Source organism: Perca fluviatilis, chromosome 15 (assembly GCF_010015445.1).
Source record: "Perca fluviatilis chromosome 15, GENO_Pfluv_1.0, whole genome shotgun sequence".
Taxonomy (NCBI): domain Eukaryota; kingdom Metazoa; phylum Chordata; class Actinopteri; order Perciformes; family Percidae; genus Perca; species Perca fluviatilis.
In genome coordinates, this window is record NC_053126.1 from 29,803,627 (window position 1) to 29,827,974 (window position 24,348).

General features: G+C 40.3%; 1 protein-coding gene across 1 annotated transcript in view; it reads left to right on the forward strand.

The window, feature by feature from the left end:
• LOC120574202 overlaps positions 1-24,348 on the forward strand; it is a 166,747-nt gene that overhangs the window by 13,830 nt on the left and 128,569 nt on the right. The window contains 2 exon segments of the mRNA XM_039824427.1: positions 18,772-19,062; positions 23,216-23,539. Coding sequence (XP_039680361.1) covers positions 18,772-19,062; positions 23,216-23,539 — 615 coding nt within the window.

Here is a 24,348-nt window from a genome sequence, read left to right on the forward strand (position 1 = left end):
TCTGATGATAAAGAAATCATTGCATTAAAACATTTAAGAGTAAAAAGTCCACAGACTGGAATGGTATTGGCGTGTATTAGTTGTGTTGTTAAACCTCTAATGCATGTATTTAATCAATCTCCAGATAAAATGAAATGGCAAAGGTGATACCAATGTACAAGGCTGGTGATAAATATACACTTTCAAACTACAGACCTGTTTCACTGCTCTCCCAGTTCTCAAAAATAATAGAAAATATATTCTCTACAAGGCTCGACAACTTCATTACTAAACACAATATACCGTGTGATCAGCAATATGGCTAATAAGACAACTTCACATGCACTTATTCAATTTGTAGAAGAAATAACAGCAATAGAACATAAATAATATGCAGTGAGGATATTCTTGGATCTTAAGAAGGCATTCAATACAGTAGATGGCAATTTATTGATAATGAAATTACACAAATATGGAATTAGGGGGACTGCACTTTCTTGGTTAAATAGCAACTTATATAATCCACATCAATATGCTGAATTGCAAAACCTTAAATCAAAGTTAAACAAAATCACCTGAGGGGTCCCCCAGGGTCAGTGTTATTGTTTAACTTAAAATAAATAATGTAAGTGAGGTGTCAAAAACACTGAAAACCATTTTATTTGCTGATGACACTAATTTAATCTGTTCTGGGGAAAATCTTGAACAACTCTTGAATACGGTGGAAAATGAAGTAAAAAAAGAAGAAGAGATTGTTTGATGCAAATAAACACTGAACTTAAGTTAAACAAAATTTATATTTTTTGGGAATCGTGCAACAAATTTACCCAAAAAACTTATGATAAATGACATTGAAATGAAAAAGTAAAAGAAATTAAATTTCTGGTATTAATAATCGATGAAAAATGATATTGGAAGCCACATATACATCATATTAAGGCCAAAATATCCAAATAAATTGCAATACTGTATAAAACCAAATACCTATTAAACCAACAGCTGCAGTGAAAAGATAAAATCATGTAGTGAGTAAGTCTAGTAAGTCTAAAAAAAAGTCTGGTAAGTCTATTTTAGATGGGTTATTATTTTGTTTGATGTAAATAGAAGGAAAACAAAAACAATTGTAAATGTATGTGTGTATGCATTTATGTAGGTGCGTGTAGGTAGGTAGATATATGGTACGTGTATGTGTATGTGTATGTAAACATGTATAAATAAGTGAAGCATCACATTGTTTTGTATTTAATTAAAGTATAAAAATAGAAAAAGGGGGTAGGACCAGAAAAGTTATTTTTTAACTTCTTCCTACTCCTTTTTGAACATGGGAATTTCTTATTTGAATCATTTGCAATAATTTTGGAAGATTGTGCTAAGATGTACATGTTGTACAAGTGCGTTTTGAAGGAGTTGTTTAGTCAATTTTGTTCCCTTTGGCCAGAGCTATGCTAAGCTAACCTGCTGCTGGCAGCCACAGGGGAGAGCCGGGACAGTTGAAACACTTTATAATTAAACGTAATTTACAAAGCAATCGTATCGCACTGAAAGCTAAGATTTTGTCACTAGCAACCTACACCTGTCCTCTGTCAAATACACTTGCATTTTCAGCTTTTAACAAAACCGTTCAGGAATTATTACAGCAAAAGTGGGGCGTGCGTAATGTTTCATTCATCCCTCCTGGTCGGGACGATTGAAACAGCATGGGGGGACGAATGAAACATACAGTTTAAGCCATATAAACTTCCCACAACTTAAATATTTTACTACATATCATGAATGGTACTCCCAAAAGGTGTTATTTTAGATTTTAGATTGTTGCTGGGCTATACGTCTTCGTGAATATCTGTTAACAACTCACTGCCGTCACCTTGAAGTGTGTATGAAGCGGTTTTTGAAATATCATGCACTGTGGATGATTCTGCCATTTTTATAGCTAGAACAGTATGTTTTCCCATTTATATCATGTTTCTATTGTGGAAAATGTCGTTTCACTAGGTTTTTAGGTGGGTTAGGTCACTGCACATCCAAATAAGTGCCCTTAACGACCCACAGCCCATCAGTTTCCATAGGATAATATGGGAAACTCGACCCCCTATCTGGTGGGGCCCAAATATATTTTCATCTTTCTAAAACTGCTTTTCCATGTCTCACCTCCATAAATTATTGTATAAACACAGATATTTGTGCATTTACTTAAAATACATGGAGTAACAGCCAGGTCAGGGACAGTTGAAACAGCTGTTTCAACCGTCCCGACATAGACATATGCCATTATAACCTGTTTTGCTTTCCATGTAAACAAGCATGCAATATGAAAGTCTGGGATTGTGGAGAACACTAAATAGTCCGAATAAGCACATAGTCGAACCTTTAAATGAAAAACACTCATTAATAATCGAAAAAATGTAACCGCTAATGAAGTTTACTTTCGACCATCAAAACTTGTTTATCGCCTGTAACTGCATGATAAAAGGAAATAACAGGAAATATTTGGCTGTTAGAAGGAGGTTAACATGCTCTATGTTTTGACCTAAGGAAGTCTGTCTGTCATCATTGCACTCGGAGAAAACTGGAATGTTTCAATCGTCCCGGCTCTCCCCTACTAACTGTTCAGACTAGTGGTAGCATTCACTTTGCTGCTGGGTTGGATGTTTTTAAACGTTATTACGGTGCATAAACTTACTGGAACAATGGTGAGCAACGTGTTGTTGCTGGTGACAAAGCCACAGATTATATATATGTACATTAAAGCGATACTGGCGTTAATGACCAGCTGATCGCTGCCCGGTTCTTTGAAATGAATGCCCGCATTGCATTGGGGGATATCGGCTTTGAATGCGTCTAGCTCGGATCATATCGTAATGGTTCTGTATTACAGCATAGTGTAATATTTCACCGGTAATAAGACCAAAATAATATTATTAAATTAAAGCAATTAATACCATGATAACATCTAAATAAATGTTGATAGATCTAGCGTTATAGTTTTAAAAATATAAACAAAAAAGCAACCCAACTTCCCTGGCCGAAATAGACTGAAATAATAACATTAAAAGAAATACATATAAACCATGATAATATCTCGTGAATAATGTTGATTAAAACAGTTATTGGGATAAAAATACCAATAATAAAACTTCCACAGATTTCGAGTTAAGAGGGGGGGGCGTGTTTTTTCTTTTGTCTATATCCGACGGTGAGGGATTAATTTGAATGTATGACCCCCCCGTCAAAAAATAACGCAACGGGTACCCCTATTTCATTGGCCATGCGTCACACATTTGACGAGTAGGGAGTGAGACTGTGTTGGTTAGGTACTAGTACTGAGCATTTGAGCAACTAAATGACAATATAGCGTCACTCCAGATGTAGTGTAGAAAAGAAGTGACCAGTATTATAGACTGTACCCCTATGGTTGGTTAATGCCTTCACTCAACGTTAGCTAATTCCGCTAGCATATGTACAGGCTAACTATAGCCAGTTAGCTTTGTGTGTAACAAAACAAAAACCCACCCATCTCGTAGGAGCGAAGCTTAACATTTCATTCAATAAAATTATGGTTATATATATATATATATATATATATATATATATATATATATATATATATATATACATATATATATATATATATATATATATATATATATATATATATATATATATACAGTGCCTTGCGAGAAGTATTCGCCCCCTTGAACTTTTCGACCTTTTGCCACATTTCAGGCCTCAAACATAAAGATATAAAACTGTAATTTTTTGTGAAGAATCAATAACAAGTGGGACACAATTACGAAGTGGAACGGAATTTATTGGATATTTCAAACCTTTTAAACAAATAAAAACTGAAATATTGGGCGCAAAATTATTCAGCCCCCTTAAGTTAAAACTTTGTAGCGCCACCTTTTGCTGCGATTACAGCTGTAAAGTGGTTGGGGGTCTCTATCAGTTTTGCACATCGAGACTGACATTTTTGCCCATTCCTCCTTGCAAAACAGCTCGAGCTCAGTGAGGTTGGATGGAGAGCGTTTGTGAACAGCAGTTTTCAGTTCTTTCCACAGATTCTCGATGTTGAGGTCTGGACTTTGACTTGGCCATTCTAACACCTGGATATGTTTATTTGTGAACCATTCCATTGTAGATTTTGCTTTATGTTTTGGATCATTGTCTTGTTGGAAGACAAATCTCCGTCCCAGTCTCAGGTCTTTTGCAGACTCCATCAGGTTTTCTTCCAGAATGGTCCTGTATTTGGCTCCATCCATCTTCCCATCAATTTTAACCATCTTCCCTGTCCCTGCGGAAGAAAAGCAGACCCAAACCATGATGCTGCCACCACCATGTTTGACAGTGGGTGGGTGTGTTCAGGGTGATGAGCTGTGGTGCTTTTACGCCAAACATAACGTTTTGCATTGTTGCCAAAAAGTTTGATTTTGGTTTCATCTGACCACAGCACCTTCTTCCACATGTTTGGTGTGTCTCCCAGGTGGCTTTTGGCAAACTTTAAACGAAATTTTTATGGATATCTTTAAGAAATGGCTTTCTTCTTGCCACTCTTCCATAAAGGCCAGATTTGTGCACGTTACGGATTGTTGTCCTATGGACAGAGTCTCCCACCTCAGCTGTAGATCTCTGCAGTTCATCCAGAGTGATCATGGGCCTCTTGGCTGCATCTCTGATCAGTCTTCTCATTGTATGAGCTGAAAGTTTAGAGGGACGGCCGGGTCTCGTAGATTTGTAGTGGTCTGATACTCCTTCCATTTCAATATTATCGCTTGCCAGTGCTCCTTGGGATGTTTAAAGCTTGCAAAATCTTTTTGTAACCAAATCCGGCTTTAAACTCTCCACAACGTATCTCGGACCTGCCTGGTGTGTTCCTTGTTCTTTATGATGCTCTCTGCGCTTTACACGGACCTCTGAGACTATCACAGAGCAGGTGCATTATATAGGAGACTTGATTACACACAGCTGGATTCTATTTATCATCATTAGTCATTTAGGTCAACATTGGATCATTCAGAGATCCTCACTGAACTTCTGGAGAGAGTTTGCTGCACTGAAAGTAAAGGGGCTGAATAATTTTGCACGCCCACTTTTCAGCATTTTATTTGTTAAAAAGTTTGAAATAGCCAATGAATTTCGTTCCACTTCATAATTGGGACCCACTTGTTGTTGATTCTTCACAAAAATTACAGTTTTATATCTTTATGTTTGAGGCCTGAAATGTGGCAAAAGGTCGAAACGTTCAAGGGGCCGAATACTTTTCGCAAGGCACTGTGTATATATATATATATATATATATATATATATATATATATATATATATATATACCACACACACCACATGTCTTATGTTGACAACGTGGATGCAGATATAGCTAGTAAACTCCGAAGGCAGTCGTAATATTTACCTAGCTAGCAGGGTAGGCTAACGCTTTTGCGCTAACATTAGCAAAATGTTGACGTAGCGTTAGCTAGCTGCCTAAACTTGTGAAAAGCCGAACAGCATCCCCGTCCAAGCTGTGTTTCACTTTCCCTCCAATATTATTATAAACATAGACACCTGGACTCGGTCGAGCCCAAAAGCCATATTTGGCAACAGCAGTGGCAGGAACCGAGACCATTGTCACTGCCCGATGTGAGTCGATGAGCAGATTTGAATCGCGCATGCATCACTTTGCGACGAGTGCAGATGTGAGGTGCGCATGCATCACTTTGCGAAAAGTAGCCTCCAAGATGCTAACGGCTTTTTGAGCTAACGCACAGTCTATGAGCTAATGTTAGCAATCAAACAATCATAGCTAAAACGTTTTTGAAATGACTGCTGCTGCTGGCTACAAGTTAGCAATCAAACACAACAAAGGCTGTCACTTGAATGGCGTTTTTAGCTAACGTTAGCAATCTGACAATCACAGATAGCTAAAATGTTTTTGGTTTTTGAAATGACTGCTAGCTACAAGTTAGAAATCTAACACAACAAAGGCTGTCACTTGAATGGCATTTTGAACTAACGTTAGCAATCAAACAATCATAGGTAGCTAAAATGTTTTTGAAATGATTACCATCTTCTGTTATTGTATGTATATTTCACAAATTTCAGTAAGACACGTTATGCAGTAAACTGTTTAAATCTGAGCATGCGCAACTCACATCTGAACGTTTTGTGATATCCATTGTATTTGATGTTGTTGGGTAACAGTTTAAATGTGTATTACCAACAAGCAAATTGTGCAAATTCATTGGAAAATAAACCCTGCAACACGGACTCAACATACCTCGCCAACCCACTAATCTCGCTTTGTGGTACAACCTCCATTGAACTTTTTTTGATCAACAACAATTTTAAGAATTAGCCATTGACGAGTTGCTTTGGTGCTGCAGCTTTTGTACTTTGCACTCTATGGTTCAGAGCTACAGAGGTTCCATACTCTGTAGTTTTGGCTGAAAAAAATGCAAGGAAGAGCAGGGTGCGAACTACGGGGGAGCTAGGGGGAGCTCGGCTCCCCTTAATAAGACATGGGCTCCAAACGTGATTTTGGAAATTTTGTGGGGTCTCTAAAAATATTGACAATGTGTCACTTTGACGTGCAATTTCAGTTTTGTGTAACGTGATCATCATGGATTATTATGTGTAAAATTGCAAAAATATCATTCATTCATGCATGATGGCGATTTAAACCTAACTCACTTCAATAAAGATAACTATACATGCTATTTGTGTCATGAGCATCAAGGCGTGGCGGCGCTGTGGTGCAAATTCAACTCATGTTTAGTACATGTTAACTCAAAGATTCGTAGGAAAAATATAAACGTTGGAGGCCATTAATCGGCGCGCAAAGTCCTTGAAATCCATTCTGCAGTAAGCATCATATAGCCATTGCAAAAAGAAAACAAGGCAGTTTAATTCATTTAGGTTTTTACTAAGAAATTGTGTAGCGACGACAAAGAGCCGATATACACGGTTGTTTGTTAGTGATAGAAGCTTGGGGTGCGTCGCTTCATTGAACGGAGGAATTATAGTGTTCTTCGGTAGCCTGAGTAACTTTAACCGTTGTTCACGTGAAATATCAAAGACAGCTTGATACTTTCTTTATAGACTATTTGTGGGTTCCTGTTTGACCTATCTATTCCTGTTGATAAAGTATAATTGTAAGTCACAAGCGCACAACCCCCCCCCCCCTCTTGAAAAAAAAAAAAGGGCTTCTGAAGGCCACGGTATAGTTCGAACACAGAGGAAGAGGAAGTGTTCCAGGAAGGACTAGCAGTGTGAAGTCTTCTTTGCACTGCAGTATTAAGTATATCAGTTTTCTGTCACTGATGAATGATACATACAGAGCAGCCATGGGGAGCAAACAACAGAGAAACATTTGCCATTTGGCCGTGGGTAAGACCAATATTACAAAATTGTATTTGGAAAGCAGCTTTTGTAAAGTTTAGCAGCTGTACTGTATAGTATAGACATGAAGTCTCTTGAGACTAACTTTCAACTTCAGTTTTTTAGTATAAAGATCCTTCTCTTTACTTAAAGGTGCTGTAAATGACATTCAGAACATTAATATAGCAGTAAAGAGTTATTTGCTATGTGAAGCTATAAAGGCGCCTTGAGCAGAGAATTAATTTGAATTCCTTCTGTGTGTGTGTGTTGTTATCTGAGCTTCTCTGTTCTTTGATACATATATCATATGATAATCATGATTTGATAGCTTGTTCAGTTGTTGGGATGCTCCCTTTGAAACAGTTAAATGGGCAGGAAAATGTGTTGCTAGAAACTGAATTTGAATGGCTTAACATACATGGTTGCTTTGATAAACTGAACATCAGTAGCACAATTTCAAATTTAATTTGTTTGGAAGTGAAGTCCAATAAACTTGAAGTTTAAGAATGTAATATTATGAAAGTGAATTCAATAGAATTGAATAATAGAAAAATGTTACTCTCTATACTTTCACATTCAGTTTACATAGACACACATCCGGTCTTTGATGAAGGATACTTGGATACTTGGATACTTGGATACTTTGTTTATTGGATTAAATCCAAAGTGGCAGAAACCCAACCTTCCACAAACTTTATTCATGTCTTAAAGCTTGTTAAATTTATGAGCCTTACCATTTTTTTCTCTTTCTCTCTATAGTCTATTTTCTCTTGAGTTCAACTTCACCTGCTGCAGGTCAGTCATGTCTATGGTGTAATGCTTACAATCCTTTTAGTTTTCAGTTTACATTGTTTGCAAAATACTTAAATATTTTATGTCATTTCTTATGTGCCTGACAGACGGTCAGATCAGATTAACTGGGTCTGGGTCTACTCAGTGCTCTGGAAGAGTTGAAATCTATTACAACAACACCTGGGGAACAGTCTGTGATGATGGTTGGGACTTAAACGATACTAAGGTGGTTTGCAGAGAGTTGGACTGTGGTACGGCACTGAGTGCCCCTCATAAAGCCCGCTTTGGTGAAGGAACCGGACAAATCTGGCTTGATGAGGTGGCCTGTTCAGGAAATGAGAGGTCTGTAACTCTGTGTCAGCACAGTGGATTTGGGACACACAATTGTGAACATGGAGAGGATGCTGGTGTGGTCTGTTCAGGTGAGGAAGATTTTGTAATAGTTTTCTCAAAGTCAGCTAGATGGTTCTGCCAGCTCAAAGTACCCTGAATGTCCATACAATCTCATCCAAAAGATGTCAAGATGTTTTATTTAAGACCAAAAATGCCAACCTCATGGTCGTGCTAGAGGTGAAGTCAAGGGAAAACTGTGAATGTCTCTAGTAAACTTAATTGTAATCCATCCAGTAGTTGTTGAGGTATCTTAGCCTTAGTAGCCTTAGCCTTTTATTAATTACACCTACTTGCCCTTCAATGAAAATGTCAAAATTGTCGCTGTGAGCTAAGGGCCTATTGCCATCCATAGAGCAATGCTGTGGTGAAAAATACATCACATACAAAAGCGAAAACACAAACATTAGGAAAAAAGCACTCCAAATTAAAAATGCTTAAAATATCAAAGCCTATACATGAGTAAATTAAAACATCAAGAGAAATGTTCTCAAAATGAGAAAGCGATGCAAATGCTTAAATACGTCACATGCATATGTGGCTCTTCTACCCAAATCCTGTTGTAAATTCTTTTCATTTTGAAACATTTTATGTACATCATACAAGTTATTTGCCATTTGAGGTCCCACTCTTGACTTAAATGGGACAAAACTGCACACCATATGCAGGGTGACAAGCATATAATCAGGTTGTATTTAACCTTTAAACACTGTTCGTAGCTACTCCCCTTAATTTACTGTTCACTGTCAAATTTGACTGGACAGTTTTAACTCACTTATTTTAACATAAATGCCAATAAAAATAACAAAAAGTATTTTTAATAGAACATATATTTTAAAAGAACCTTATTAGAACATTAACATCTACAACTTGTGTGTGTGTGGGTGTTTCTGTGTGTGCGTGCATGCGTATGTGTGAACATTGGTGGTTCACATGCACAAGTGGCAGCATGAAAACATGAACTGACAACATGAAATATGTGTGTGTGTGTGTGTGTGTGTGTGTGTGAGAGAGAGTGTGTGTGTGAAAGAGAGTGTGTGTGTGTGTGTCTGTGTGTTTCTGTGTGTGTGCATGCATGTGTGGGCGAACATCTGTGGTTCACACGCACAAATGGCAAATTGCAGTCATGGTGCAGTGTCCCTTGCAAATGGAAGCTTTGCATCTGTGAATGGGTACACAAGCACAGGAAAGTTGTAGGAGTGTGTATATGGAGATGTCTTTTATCTCCTGGATGAAAATTATACTCTTTCCCATGGCGGTCATTTTTGACTATAAACCAAAGAAGTGTGACTTTTTTTTAAGTATTATTTTTTGCACATTTCCACCTTTTAATGGATAGGACAGCTAGATATGAAAGGTGATAGAGAGGCGGAAGACATGCAGGAAATTGTCACAGGTCAGACTCGAACCCTGGACCTTCTATGTCAAGGAATAAACCTCTATATGTGCGCCTGCTCTACCAACTGAGCTAACCCGGCCACCGAATGCATTTTGTGAAGGATATCATAAGGTCTTGAGGCAATCTGCTGAAAATTTCAGTGGAAGAGAAATTAGATTAGATAGATAAACTGTATGACATGGAGAACAATATTGAGCCAAATAAATATTTCTACAATAACATAACCGCACCTGTGAGTATTACACAGATGAACAATTTAAAAGCAAAATAATAATGGATGGTATACAGTCAAGTATACACTTTAACAGTAGAAGCCTGCATAGCAACTTCTTTAAAATGAAAGACTTGGCTTACATCTGAGAAAAAAGAGGATGTAGAACTACAGGGCTATGAGCTATTTTCAACCAATATAGAATATAAAAACGGAGGTGGTGTTGCACTATCTGTGAACAACAAACTTAGGTGTAAAAAAGTAATGGAAATTTCAACAAAAATGGAAAATATCATGGAATGTGTTACTGTAGAAAAAGAGGTGGAGAAAACAAAGAATATATTAAATATATTAATAAGCTGCATCTATAGAACACCTTGATCTTGTCTAGTTACTTTTAATGAGAAGATGGTTCACATGTATGATAACAGACATAAGAGAGAGAGAGGGGAGGGGAGAGAGAGAGAGAGAGAGACGTTCAATCTCAGAACGGTGTGCAACGGTGAGACTGTAAATATTAAGTCTATGTTTGAGATATGTTTTCTCTCGTTTGGTGGGTGTGTCTCGGCTCAGGTCACAGATGGTACTCAATCAGCAGAGACGTCTGTAAACTCGTGGTAATAAAACATTTAAAACTGCATCAGCGTTTAATGTTGACGTTTGTTTAAGCCATATTACATGAGAGGGTTTAATTTCCAGGTCCGAAGGTGCATCACTGAAGTGTAGGCCTCCTCAAGTGTAATATTGTGATTATACAACAAAATAAGTGACCAATCTGTATTCATATTGTGGAGCAATTCGCTCTTGAAATACAAAAAGCAGACAGGATTTATAGTCCCTCCCTGTTTAGTAAACCAGACAATTTACCGTGGGATTTATCAAACTGAATAAATTCCGCCCGCACATAAACACAAAACTGCTTTGCTTGCTCCATCGTGTTATAAGTAAGACATCTGCTGAAAAAGTTATTGTATTCATTAGCATGGTTACCGTACTGTTTAGTTCAAAAACACCAAAGGAAGAAGAGCGGACCAGACGCAAGCTTTTATTTTGAAAAGTCGAAGCTCGAGCACAGCACCAGCCTCCCGGCTGAGACAGGAGCATAGACTGTATATTACTAATATATTATATGTTATTAATAATAATAATATGAATTTAATATACAGTCTATGGACGGAAGGGCATGAGACAGGAGTTCTCTATGCAGCCATACCCGACTCTACTAAAAAGGCAGAGTGCTCTCTCCCCGTGGAGTCGAAAATCCAGCTGTTCCACTTAGCTGCTCCCTCTAGAGGCCTGGAAAACTTCCGCTGTGGAATCTGGATGCAGCGTGTTTTTGTTGCATTTGTTTTCGGGGTTTGTGTGCTTTTCTTTTTGCATTGTTTTTTATTCGCAGTGCATTTGTGTATTTGGTTGTGTTTTGTGTATTTGCATCGCGTTTATGTATTTGGTTGTGTTGTGTGTATATGCAGCGCGTTTGCTGAATGCTGCACATGTGTTCCCAAATTAATGAAGGTGTTTTCTTAATTTGCTTGAGTTTTGGCTATTTGCATGTGTTTTCTGAAGTTGCAGGGCGTTTAACCCCTATCGGCCATCGTAAGATTTGTTAAAATTGAAGGAGCACAAACCTAGCAGAGATTTTATTGACACAATGTATAGTACAGGTTTACTACCTACAATCTTAAGGCCAACAAGAGTAACAACTGACAGTGCAACTTTAATTGACAACATCTTTACCAATGACATTGGAAATAGAGTACTAAGTGGATTGCTTATCAATGATAAGTGATCATCTTCCCGTGTTTTCAACCTTGCAAAATTTCTCAAAGGAAAATACACAGAGAAATTCCAAAATTGCTAAGATGATTCGGAAAAAAACACCTGACACCATAGAGGCCTTTAAGGAGGGGTTAAGGCAGCAAACCTGGACAGATATCTATTTAAATCATGACCCAAATAAAGCCTATGATGAATTCATGTCTATATTTTCCACTATGTATGACAAAAATTGCCCTTTACAACAACTAAGGTCAAATATATATGAAGATAAACCCTGGATTACTAGGGGGCTAGAACATGCTTGTAAAAAGAATAATGTATTGTACAAGCAGTTTCTACTTAGAACAAAGGAAGCAGAAAATAAATATAAGAAATATAAAAATGAATTGATTAGTTTATTGAGAACAAATAAAAGGATTACTTCAACAAACAATTACTACAGTACAGAAATGACACGCGGGTGGAGAGGTTTGTGTGTCTCTGTGAACCTGAGGGCTGTGTTGTCTGGAGCTTTGTGCTCCTGGTAGGGTCTCCCAAGGCAAAGTGGTCTCAGGTGAGGGGCCAGACAAAGAATGGTTCAAAAACCCCAATGGAAAAACAAGGTAGAAATGGAGTGACCCAGCCCGGAGGAAGCCCGGGGCCCCCGTCTGGAGCCAGGCCCAGACAGCGGGCTCGTCGGCGCAGCCTGGTGGCCGGGTTTGCCCACGGAGCCCGGCCGGGCACAGCCCGAACAAGCTACGTGGCTCCCACTCTCTCCAGCCCATGGGCCCACCACCTGTGGGAGGAACCGCTGCGGGTCGGGTGCGCTGCCACATGGGTGGCAGTGAAGGTCAGGGGCCTCCCGACGGACCAGACCCGGGCAGCAGACGCTGGCTCTGGGGACGTGGAACGTCACCTCTGTGGGGAAGGAGCCGGAACTGGTGCGGGAGGTGGAGGCGCTACCGGTTAGATCTGGTGGGGCTTACCTCTACGCACAGTCTCGGTTCTGGAACTGTACTCCTGGATAGGGGTTGGACTCTTTTCTTCTCCGGAGTTGCTCAGGGTGTGCGCGCCCGGGCGGGTGTCGGGATACTAACAAGCCCCCGGCTGAGCCGCCGCGCGTTGGAGTTTACCCCGGTGGAACGAGAGGGTCGCCTCCCTACGCCTGCGGGTTGTGGGGGAAAACTCTGACTGTTGTTTGTGCATATGCACCAAACAGGAGTTCGAGTATTCGGCCTTCTTGGACACCTTGAGTGGAGTCCTGCATGGGCGGGCGCCAGTGGGGAATCCATTGTTCTGCTGGGGGACTTCAACGCACGTGGGCAATGATGGAGACACCTGAAAAGGCGTGATTGGGAGGAACGGCCTCCCTGATCTAAACCAGAGTGGTTGTTTGTTGTTGGACTTCTGTGCTAGTCATGGATTGTCTATACGAACACCATGTTCGACATAGGGATGCTCATAAGTGTAACTGGTACCAGAGCACCCTAGGCCGAAGGTCAATGATCGATTTTATAATCGTTTCATCTGATCTGAGGCCGTATGTTTTGGACACTTGGGTGAAGAGAGGGGCAGAGCTGTCAACCGATCACCATCTGGTGGTGAGTTGGGTCAGGGGTGGGGAAGACTCTGGACAGACCTGGTAAGCCCAAACGTGTAGTGCGGGTAAATTGGGAACGTCTGGAGGAGGCCCCTGTCCAACGGACTTTAAACTCGCACCTCCGGGCGGAGCTTTTCGTGCATCCCTGTGGAGGCTGGGGGCATTGAACCAGAGTGGACAATGTTCAAAGTTTCCATTGCTGAAGCTGCGGCGCGAGGAGCTGTGGTCTTAGGGTCTTAGGTGCCTCAAGGTGCGGTAAACCACGAACACCGTGGTGGACACCGGTGGTCAGGGAAGCCGTCCGACTGAAGAAGGAGTCTTTCCGGGATATGTTATCCCAGAGGACTCGGAGGCAGTTGCAGGGGTACCGGAGGCCCGAAGGGCTGCAGCCTCTGCCGTGAAAGAGGCAAAGCAGCGGGTGTGGGAGAAGTTTGGAGAAGACATGGAGAAGGACTTTCGGTTCGGCACCAAAGTGCTTCTGGAAAACTGTTCGCCACCTCAGGAGGGGGAGGGGGAACCATCCAAGCTGTGTACAGTAAGGATGGGACACTGTTGACCTCAACTGAGGAGGTAATAGGGCGGTGGAAGGAGCATTTTGAGGAACTCGATTGTCGTCGATTTCCCGGGCGGAAGTCACTGATGTAGTCAAACAACTCCACAGTGGCAAAGCCCCGGGGATTGATGAGATCCGTCCAGAAATGCTCAAGGCTCTGGGTGTGGAGGGGCTGTCCTGGTTGACACGTCTCTTCAACATTGCGTGGAAGTCTGGAACAGTGCCAAACGAGTGGCAGACTGGGTGGTGGTTCCCCTTTTTAAAAGGGGGACCAGAGGGTGTGTGCCATTTACAGGGGTATCACACTTCTCAGCCTCCCTGGTAAAGTCTACTCCAAGGTGCTGGAAAGGAGGGTTCGGCCCGATAGTCGAACCTCAGGTTGAGGAGGAACAATGCGGATTCCGTCCTGGTCGGTGGAACAACGGACCAGCTCTTCACTCGCAAGGATCCTGGAGGGGGCCTGGGAGTATGCCTAACCGGTCTACATGTGTTTTGTGGATTTGGAGAAGGCGTATGACCGGGTCCCCCCGGAGATACTGTGGGAGGTGCTGGGGAGTATGGTGTGAGGGGGTCTCTACTCAGGGCCATCCAATCTCTGTACGACCAAAGTGAGAGCTGTGTCCGGGTTCTCCGCAGTAAGTCGGACTCGTTTCAGGTGAGGGTTGGCCTCCGCCAGGCTGCGCTTTGTCACCAATCCTGTTTGTAATATTTATGGACAGGATATCGCGTAGTCGGGGTGGGGAGGGTTGCGGTTCGGTGGGCTGGGGATCTCATCGCTGCTTTTGCAGATGATGTGGTCCTGATGGCATCATCGCCTGCGACCTTCAGCACTCACTGGATCGGGTTCGCGCCGAGTGTGAAGCGGTTGGGATGAGGATCAGCACCTCTAAATCGGAGGCCATGGTTCTCAGCAGGAAACCGATGGAATGCCTTCTCCAGGTAGGGAATGAGTCCTTACCCCAAGTGAAGGAGTTCAAGTACCTTGGGGTTTTGTTCGCGAGTGAGGGGACAATGGAGCCGGGAGATTGGTCGAACGGAGAATCAGCGAGTGCGGTATTACATTCCATCTATCGCACCGTTGTGACGAAAGAGAGCTGAGCCAGAAGGCAAAGCTCTCGATCTACCGGTCAGTTTTCGTTCCTACCCTCACCTATGGTCATGAAGGCTGGGTCATGACCGAAAGAAGCGATCCAGGGTGCAAGCGGCGAAATGGGTTTCCTCAGGAGGGTGGCTGGCGTCTCCCGTAGCATAGGGTGAGAAGCTCAGTCATCCGTGAGGAGCTCGAGAGAGCCACTGCTCCTTTGCGTCAAAGGAGCCAGTTGAGGTGGTTCGGGCATCTGGTGAGGATGCCCCTGGGGCGCCTCCCTAGGGAGGTGTTCCAGGCACGTCCAGCTGGGAGGAGGCCTCGGGGAAGACCCAGGACTAGGTGGAGGGATTATATCTCCAACCTGGCCTGGGAACGCCTCGGGATCCCCCAGTCGGAGCTGGTTAATGTTGCTCGGGAAAGGGAAGTTTGGGGTCCCCTGCTGGAGCTGCTCCCCCCGCGACCCGACACCGGATAAGCGGACGAAGATGGATGGATGGATGGATGGATAAATGGAAATATTAAAATGAATGCCAATACCATTTTCTTGAGGAGAATTGAGGAAATAGAGTTAATTGACATGGTAAATAAGTTCAAGAATAAGAAATCCATTGATAGTAATTGTATTGACATGGCTTTAGTTAAAAACATTGTACATAGTATAGTGAAACCCCTGACTCATATCTTTAATCAATCATTACAAACAGGCATATTTCCAAATCAAATGAAAATTGCAAAAGCCATTCCCATCTACAAAAATGGAGATAAGCACCTTTTCTCAAACTACAGATTTCTCTTATTCCTCAGTTCTCCAAAATATTAGAAAAGCTTTTTATCCATAGATTCGATCATTTTATAGAAAAACATAATCTACTGAGTGAACATCAATATGGCTTCAGATCAAACCGGTCAACTACGATGGCAGTGATGGAATTCACTGTAGGCTTTTTCATAGATCTAAAAAAGGCCTTTGATACAATTAACCATAAACTATTATTGAACAAACTGGAAAAAATGTGGGATCTGGGGAGTAGCACATCGATGGCTCAGTAGTTACCTGGAAAATAGATATCAATATGTCCAATTAAACAACTGCAAGTCAGATTTATTAAGGGTTACATGTGGGGTCCCACAAGGATCAGTGCTGGGTCCTAAATTGTTTCTATTGTACATAAATGAAATTTGTATTGTGTCTAAAATATTAAATTTGGTTTTGTTTGCTGATGACACCAACTTGTTTTGTTGTGGCAAAAACCTTGAGCAGCTTTTCGATACAGTGGAAACTGAAGTTGATTCTTTAAAACGATGGTTTAATCTTAACAAGCTTTCTTTGAACATAAATAAAACAAAATACATAATATTTGGACATCGGAATTTTAAGAAGCCTAGACAAATTATGTTAGACAATATTGAAATAGAAAGAGTACAGGATAACACATTTCTGGGAGTTGTCTTTGATCACAAATTATACTGGAAACCACAGGTTAATCATATTAAAACTAAAATATCAAAGTCCATAGCTATTCTGAATAAAACCAAATATATTCTTAATACAAATTCTTTACATTTATTATATCAATCTCTCATACTTCCATATGTATATTATGGTGTGGAAGTTTTGGGGAAAACATATAAAACAATTACAAATCCAATTTTCTTACTGCAATAGAGAGCAATCAGAATTATAAATAGGGCAAATTATTGTGAATCGACAAATCAGTTATTTAAAAATGTACAGGTAATTAAATTTAGTGAACTTGTAAACCTTAAAATAGCTTGTCTAATGTACAAAGTATTTAAAAGTATGTTGCCAGACTGTATGCAAAGGCTGTTTCAAATAAGAGAATTCCATTATTAACTGAGGGGAAGCTGTATACCAAATAGTATACCAAATAGCAGAACAAATGTAAAACAAAGAAGTGTCTCAGTGTATGGAGTTAAACTGTGGAATGAATTCGAAATTGACTTGAAAAAGCGTAACACAATCAATCGATTAAAAAAATTATTTAAATATAAGGTGATTAACAAATATAAAACAGAAGTGTGAATACCAGAAGGTGCACAACATTTATTGGATTTCTTGTGTTGTACTGGGGTATATAGTGTATACTTAGTTTCTGTAACTTTATTTTTTGTATGAAAATAATAATTTTATGTAAAAAGGGTAGGTGTAATAAGCTCTGGCTTCATCCTACACCTTTTCGGTCTTGTTTGTTTCTTGTCTCTGTTTATGTTTGACTGTTGTGAGTTACAGATGACTGAAAAAAAAAAAGAAACTAAACTAAAACTAAACCAAGATTTCAAAAACAAGCATGTGAACCTGAAAAAGTTGTGCAATTCGGGAAAGGCCCATGGAACATATAACACTGCCTCTTTACAGTAAAAAAAGATGAGTAAATTCTCAAATCTTTAAACTTTTTATTATACACTATGAAGGCTTTTAAATCTGTACTATTTATTGGATGTTCCATCAGTCAGAGTTCCCATTATACCTCCTCATTATATTGTTGTGTTATGTTTCAGCACTCCTCCCTAAGCCCAGAATCTCCATGAATCCTGCCGCTGAGGTTACCTGGGGTCAGAACGTCGGCATCAATTGTTCTGTCTCAACTCAAACTCAACAGATTTTAAGTCCAACATTTATTTTGAAAAAGGCTTCAAGTTCAGTTGGAGTGACCCAAACGTCTAGTACCAACTCTGCTACCTTCAACATTCCTGAAGTCAACTTTGACAACGGAGGATCATACCAGTGTCAGTATAAGATAACAGTTGCAGGTCAAGACTTCACCTCCTCAAGTGACTCTGTCAGCCTCTCTGGTAAGGAAATCAATCAATCAATCAATCAATCAATCAATCAATCAATCAATCAATCAAAAAGGAAAATTCATGTTTGAATGAACAACACACAGCACAGCCAGTGTTGTCAACTTAACGACTTTTCAGACCCCCTTAGCAACTATCGACAAATCTTGCGACTTTATGTAGAAAAGACACCAGTATTGTCCAGCGAGCACGCAAGGTATTTCTCTCCTGTGGCCGCCAAAACAGTCACCTCTCTCTTCTGTTCTGTGTGACTGAAGAGCAGACGAGCAGATCCTCCCCTCTCTGGTCACACTGAGCACAGCTTATTTTCCTTTGTCAGGAATATCAGACTCCTTTTGAGTCTGACATTCTCAGCACCACCTTTCCCTTTTCCTTTTTGGCTTTCCATCATTAGACTCACACAGTGTCTGTTAATGTCACTGGTAAATTTTGGGGCGTGACAAAGGTACATACCAGAGCCAATTAAGGTACAGCCACCGGGTTGACAACTTTTGGTCAACTATTAGCTTCGTTGGGATTTACCCATTTTCAGCGGCAGTTTCAAATTGTGAGATTTGCATAGGAAAGGGATGTCAATGGGACTTTGAGGTTCTCTGTATGCCCATTTCACCCACTGAACTGTCATTATTCAACTATGACAAGGTAAACTCGGTTTTGCATATCACCCCTTTAAGCAATTCAGCGAACTTATAAAACAACAAGGACATTTCCCCAGTGTGGGATTAATAAAGTCTCTTATCTTATCTTAAAACTGAAAAATATATCTCAGCTCAAGGTAATACATTTTTCACTCTAACATTTTATTTTTTTCAGTGAGCCTCCCGAAACCTCGCATATCCATGAATCCTGTTGGTGAGGTTACCTGGGGTCAAGACGTTGGCATCACTTGTTTGATCTCAACTCAGGGTTTAGGTGGGACATTCACCCTGCAGCACCCCTCAGGCTTATCCAGAAAGACCGAAACGCGTACCAACTCTGCTACCTTCAACATTGTCCAAGTGGACTTTCCCAATGAAGGATCGTACCAGTGTCAGTATCAGACAAGGAGTTCAAGTCAAGAATTCATCTCACCCCAAAGTAACGCTGTCAGACTCTCTGTTTCTGGTAAGATTAATGGATAAATAATCTAATAACATAACACAATAAGTAACACAGAATAGCATTACCAAGAATAACTGAACATAAAGAATCAGTAAAGGAATATAGCAAGAAGTCTGTTAATGTACATTGCCTTAGGAAAAGGTAATGATATATATATATATATATATATATATATATATATATATATATATATATATTATGCTATGACTATGACTCATCCTCAGATCTGGACTCTTATCAAGCATGAGTAAGTTCAGGCAGAATGTACATTTGAGTGGCAACAACTTCTTGTTTTATAGCAAAACATGCAAAATGGTTGCCATGCCATGTCACGCTGTTCAACGAAATTCAAGCTTTAAATAACTTTCCATCATTAAGGTCTTAGGATTGTACAGAATCTTTTTAAAGTTGATCTGGTCAAATCTGTAGGAGGATTTCTTTAAAGCTAAAGTGCATAGTTTCTGTCGCCCCCATGAGGAATTCTAAGTAATGATAAAAATACTGTCAACAATAGGTTAGGTACCAGGAAGAATAGCCTTCACTACGGTGATGACTAATGGTAATCCTTAATAAACGATAAACAACAATAAACTGTCCGCACATCCACACAAATAATGGCTATGGAGCCAATTGGTAACGCCTGAGCCCAAGCCAAATTTCAACTCCCAACACATTCTTATGAAAAGGTTTGTATGATATTGTACGAAAATGTATGAATACCAATTCCTATAATATCCTACGAACTTCGGCGACCACGGGCCATCGCTTGATTCGGCTACAGAGCTCTGTGAACTGCTGCTTGTATCAGCGGCAGTTGGTAGTTAAAGTGATGGTTCGGAGTTATTTCACCCTAGGCTACTTTGCACCTTGACCTCGAGCCAAACAACCCCCCATAAGCTTTTTTCCCTTGTTATAACATTGGTCGAGTTAGCATTAATGGATCCACGTTTGTATCTCGTAAAGTACCCCACTAACAATGCCCGGAATTATACCAAACGTCTACAGTAGTACAAATAGTTTATGTATGAGGCATTAGAAAGTTTGTACACCAGAAGTATATTTAAATAACACTTGCCTGATGGATACTCCTCTTGGTTGTTACCGCGCGAGATCCTGCACAAAGCACAACATCTATTGCTTTTAAACCGCAGCTGGGATATATCCAACTGTGTGGCATCTTGTCCTATCGTCTCACGCTGCAGTAGCTGCTTCTGCTGTTCACTCGCTTCTTGGATCTTCTTCTCCAGTAGTCTTTTCCGGCAATAGATGTTTAGCTCTGTGCGTGATCTCCAAGAGGTGTCCCAAGAGGAGTATCCATTAGGCAAGTGTTATTTAAATATACTTCTGGTGTGGATACAAACTTTGTAATGCCTTGTTTTATAAGTACAGAAACTATTTGTACTACTGTAGTTGTTTGGTATCATTCCGGGCATTATTAGTGGAGTACTTTACGAGTTACAAACGTGGATCCATTAGTGCCTGCGCTAAGCTAACCAGCTGATAAAGCTAACTCGACCAACGTTATAACAAGGGAAAAAAGCTTTTGGGGGGTTGTTTGGATCGAGGTCAAGGTGCAAAGCAGCCTAGGGTGAAATTACTCCGAACCATCACTTTAAGTTTATCCGACGATAGGTTACTGGTAGCCAGCTACAGAGCTCCGTGAGCTGTTGGTCTTATGAGCGGACATTACATTTAAGTTTAGCCAACCATAAGGGGGCACCATGCCGCAACAACATTTAAGTTCAAGCACTAAAACAAGTAATGTTTATGAAAAAAAACATGATTTGGGATTAAAACACTCTCGAGGAACAGACACACGTTACCGGGGTGAAAGTGTTTTGTTTTCCCCAGGATGCGAACTCCGCTCCCTGGCTCGAAATCGCTGTGTTTTATGACCCACCCATCCACCCTGACCTTCTCCATATGTGGCTCACAGCATTCTTATACAGCAACACGCAATGGCGTCCATGCAGCAAAGAATATGGAATACATAAGAATTACAGTGCTTAACTTTTCAAGCTATATGTACGAATGATTCATGACAACAACCTCTACTCAAAACGAATCAGCAGCCGTTGCTAGTTGAGTTTAGCAGACAAAAGGTGACTTTGAGCCAGGTACAGAGCACCGCCAGATGACAGTCCTTTCAGGGGCAGTAAAGTTTAGCTGACAAAAGGTAAGTGTCATGAGGCGACGACACTTAAGTATAGGCACCAAATGAATAAATATGTTAAGTTACGAAAAAAAAGATTGTGGTTTGCATTAAAACACTCCCGTAGTACGAACACGTTTCCGTGGTGTCTTTTGTTGCTGGTATTTTGATGGGAAATGGGTCTTAGACTGAGAAATTATATCTCAGAACTTCTTCTGTTTCTGCTGCAACTTCAATCTGCTGCCACTTAACTAAAAACATGCATCCGACATGAGTGATCTGATCAAAAGTGAACAGTTCTAAGCATATGGTCACACCAGTAGAATTTTTCTCCATATGCGTCTTGAGTAACCGTAATCTGATCTCACACATAAAGATTTGCATATAAACAGCCTACTATACTACTCCTTCTCAGCATCATATTTGTACTCTTGGGGTCTACTAGAATAGGTTTACATGCTTTGATGTTAAAAAAACCAAAACATTATGTATCTAATACTGCCCATTTCTGCAGCGCCTGTCTGAGATCAGTCTGACCAAATTCAAACAAGTCACTGGACGGGTCACACCACCACCTCATGCAAAGGCCGATGAAACAATGTTTTGAGGACTCTGGACAGAAAACTGGTTATTAAAAAAACAACAAAAACATACTCAAACGAATGGCACAAACTGAACCCCGAGAAATACACACAAAAAACAATTACAACGAGGCAAAAAACATTAAACAAACAAAAGGGCAACCTCTCAGCATGCTGCAAAAAAATCTTTTATCCCTCTCCCTTTCACACAACCTGGATATATATATATATATATATATATATATATATATATATATATATATATATATATTGTATTTCCTCAAATAAAAGCCGGGGCCTTTATTTACCTGAACTGCAGAAGGTACCAGGCTTGTATTTGAAGCAGGCTTTTATTAGAGAAAGGCCTTTATTTCTAATTCCATCTGTTTAATAAGTATAATTATTTTAAATAAACTGTTTTAAATGAAAAACCACAGCGTTGCGTGGATAGAGATCATCAATTTTTTTAAGAAACATTTGCAAAAATAGCCAGAAGGGCGACAAAGCAATTTGGGTCAGAATGAATCAAACACTACCATTGTGTCAGTTTGAATCCTGTAAATGTACCGGGTATTTATTTCAAATACAGGTACTACAGTATTGCTGGTATATTACAATAAGAGCATACAGTAGTTACACCAGTATCTGATTAACGTTACAGACGGTAGCTAGCTAGCTTTGTTTCTAGCTCCAGGCTAACTTGTTTCCTCCCACCTCCAGCTAGCTAGCCGTGCTCTGCTCTTGTCGGCTGATCTTGTCAGCTCATCCTTCTGTTTCTTCCAGTATCAGCATACTTTAAAACTCTTTTCGTTTTGTTGTTGAAAAGTTCGTCACTAGCACCAGAGTCCGTCTTTCTCTGCTAGCACTAAATGAGACTTGTGTTACATCCAATGTAGCTACTGCCATCTACTGGCACCTGTATGTTACTGCACACTACACTTGGCTGAGTTACACATACAGCCGCATTGACTAAAATACTGGTAGGACAATAATCCAGAAAAACAAAGTGTGGAAAAAAGCATGAATATATTGTTGAATCTGTTAAATTAAATTGGTAGAAATGTACATTACAATGAACTTGAATTTTATTTTGGCTTAATATTATATGAAAGGCACTTAGGAGATTATCCACACAATCTTTTCCCCGGTCTTAATTTGAGACCGGCCTTTATTTGTCCGTGTTGACCACGCCCCCGGCCACTATAAGAGGCCCGGCTTTTAATTGACCACGGGTTTTTATTTGAGGAAATACGGTTACACACACACGTGTAAACCCAGCCAATAACAGCGTGCAAGGTGTGCAGTCCGTTCTCATAAAAAAACATTTTTGTGTAATAAAGGGTCAACATGCCAAAACTTTTGCCCACCTTTTCCATCTTGATCTAATACTCTTATCCCTTTTGTACTTTTCCTCTTACTTTAGTGCCGCTGCAGCAGCCCAGCATCTCCCTAACATCTCCTAACAGAGGGCTGGTCTGGGGCCCTGAAGGTGCACAGATCACCAGGGGTTTCAGCTTTGTCTTCACCTGCTCCACTTCCTCCCATTATCCTGGAGGTGTTTTCCATCTCATCTTCTCTGGTTCAAACCTCACCAACACAGAGCCAGCAGTCAACCAGTCAGCCTCCTTTTCCTTCCTGGTGGCTGAGTATGAACAACGGGGCAACTACAGCTGTGTGTATGAAGTCACACTGTCCTCGAGGAGATTCACTTCTACACAGACAGCACCGATTAGTGTCGTCATTAAAAGTAAGTAGAATGAACAAAAAATAATTGAACGAAATTTTGCAATGTTTTATCAACAATATTTGAATGATACATAGACTACACTGCATGAAAAGTGGGATTTTCGTCAGTAAGAGGCACTGTAGATTGTCGTGTAAGTTCAGGTTTACGACTGCACACGGTAACTTACAGGCAACACCGAAAACTGATGTATATTGACGTGGGCCGTGCTTGGCAGTTGTCCCCCCATGACCCTTAATTCTAGGGGAGGCTTTAACATGTAAATGAAACGCTGTGAACTATACAAATGCAAATCAGGGTAGCAGGGGGAGTTTTACCCTAGGTGACATTTTTCTAAAAGGTATTAACTGCATTTTAACAAAATCTCTGGTATAAATAGATCAGGCTCAGTATAGCCTAATTATAGACTCTTACATTTTAGCTTGAATTGATTTATTTAATGAAAGTATGCTAGATTCATTACTGTGTATGTTATTAGCAATGGCCAATGTTACGTAAAAAAGATACACAAAACAATTTATTTCAACAATTAGTTTTAATCAGGCTTTGCCACAAAGGTAAAATGTGCTTTCCATGCAAACAACATCACAGTCTCCTAGAGCTCAACCACCTGTGCATAATGGCATGACTACAGTGACCTTTCTTTGGTCTTGCTCATCCAAAATTGTGTGGTGGAATGGAGACAGAGGCTCCACTGTACAGTTTTCTAAGAGATGTCTTTCTGCTGACACCAAAACACTGTGCTTCACATAAAGCATCAGACAAAGCATCAGCTTCATGACAAAGCATCAGCTGTGTCATTGCATGACAAA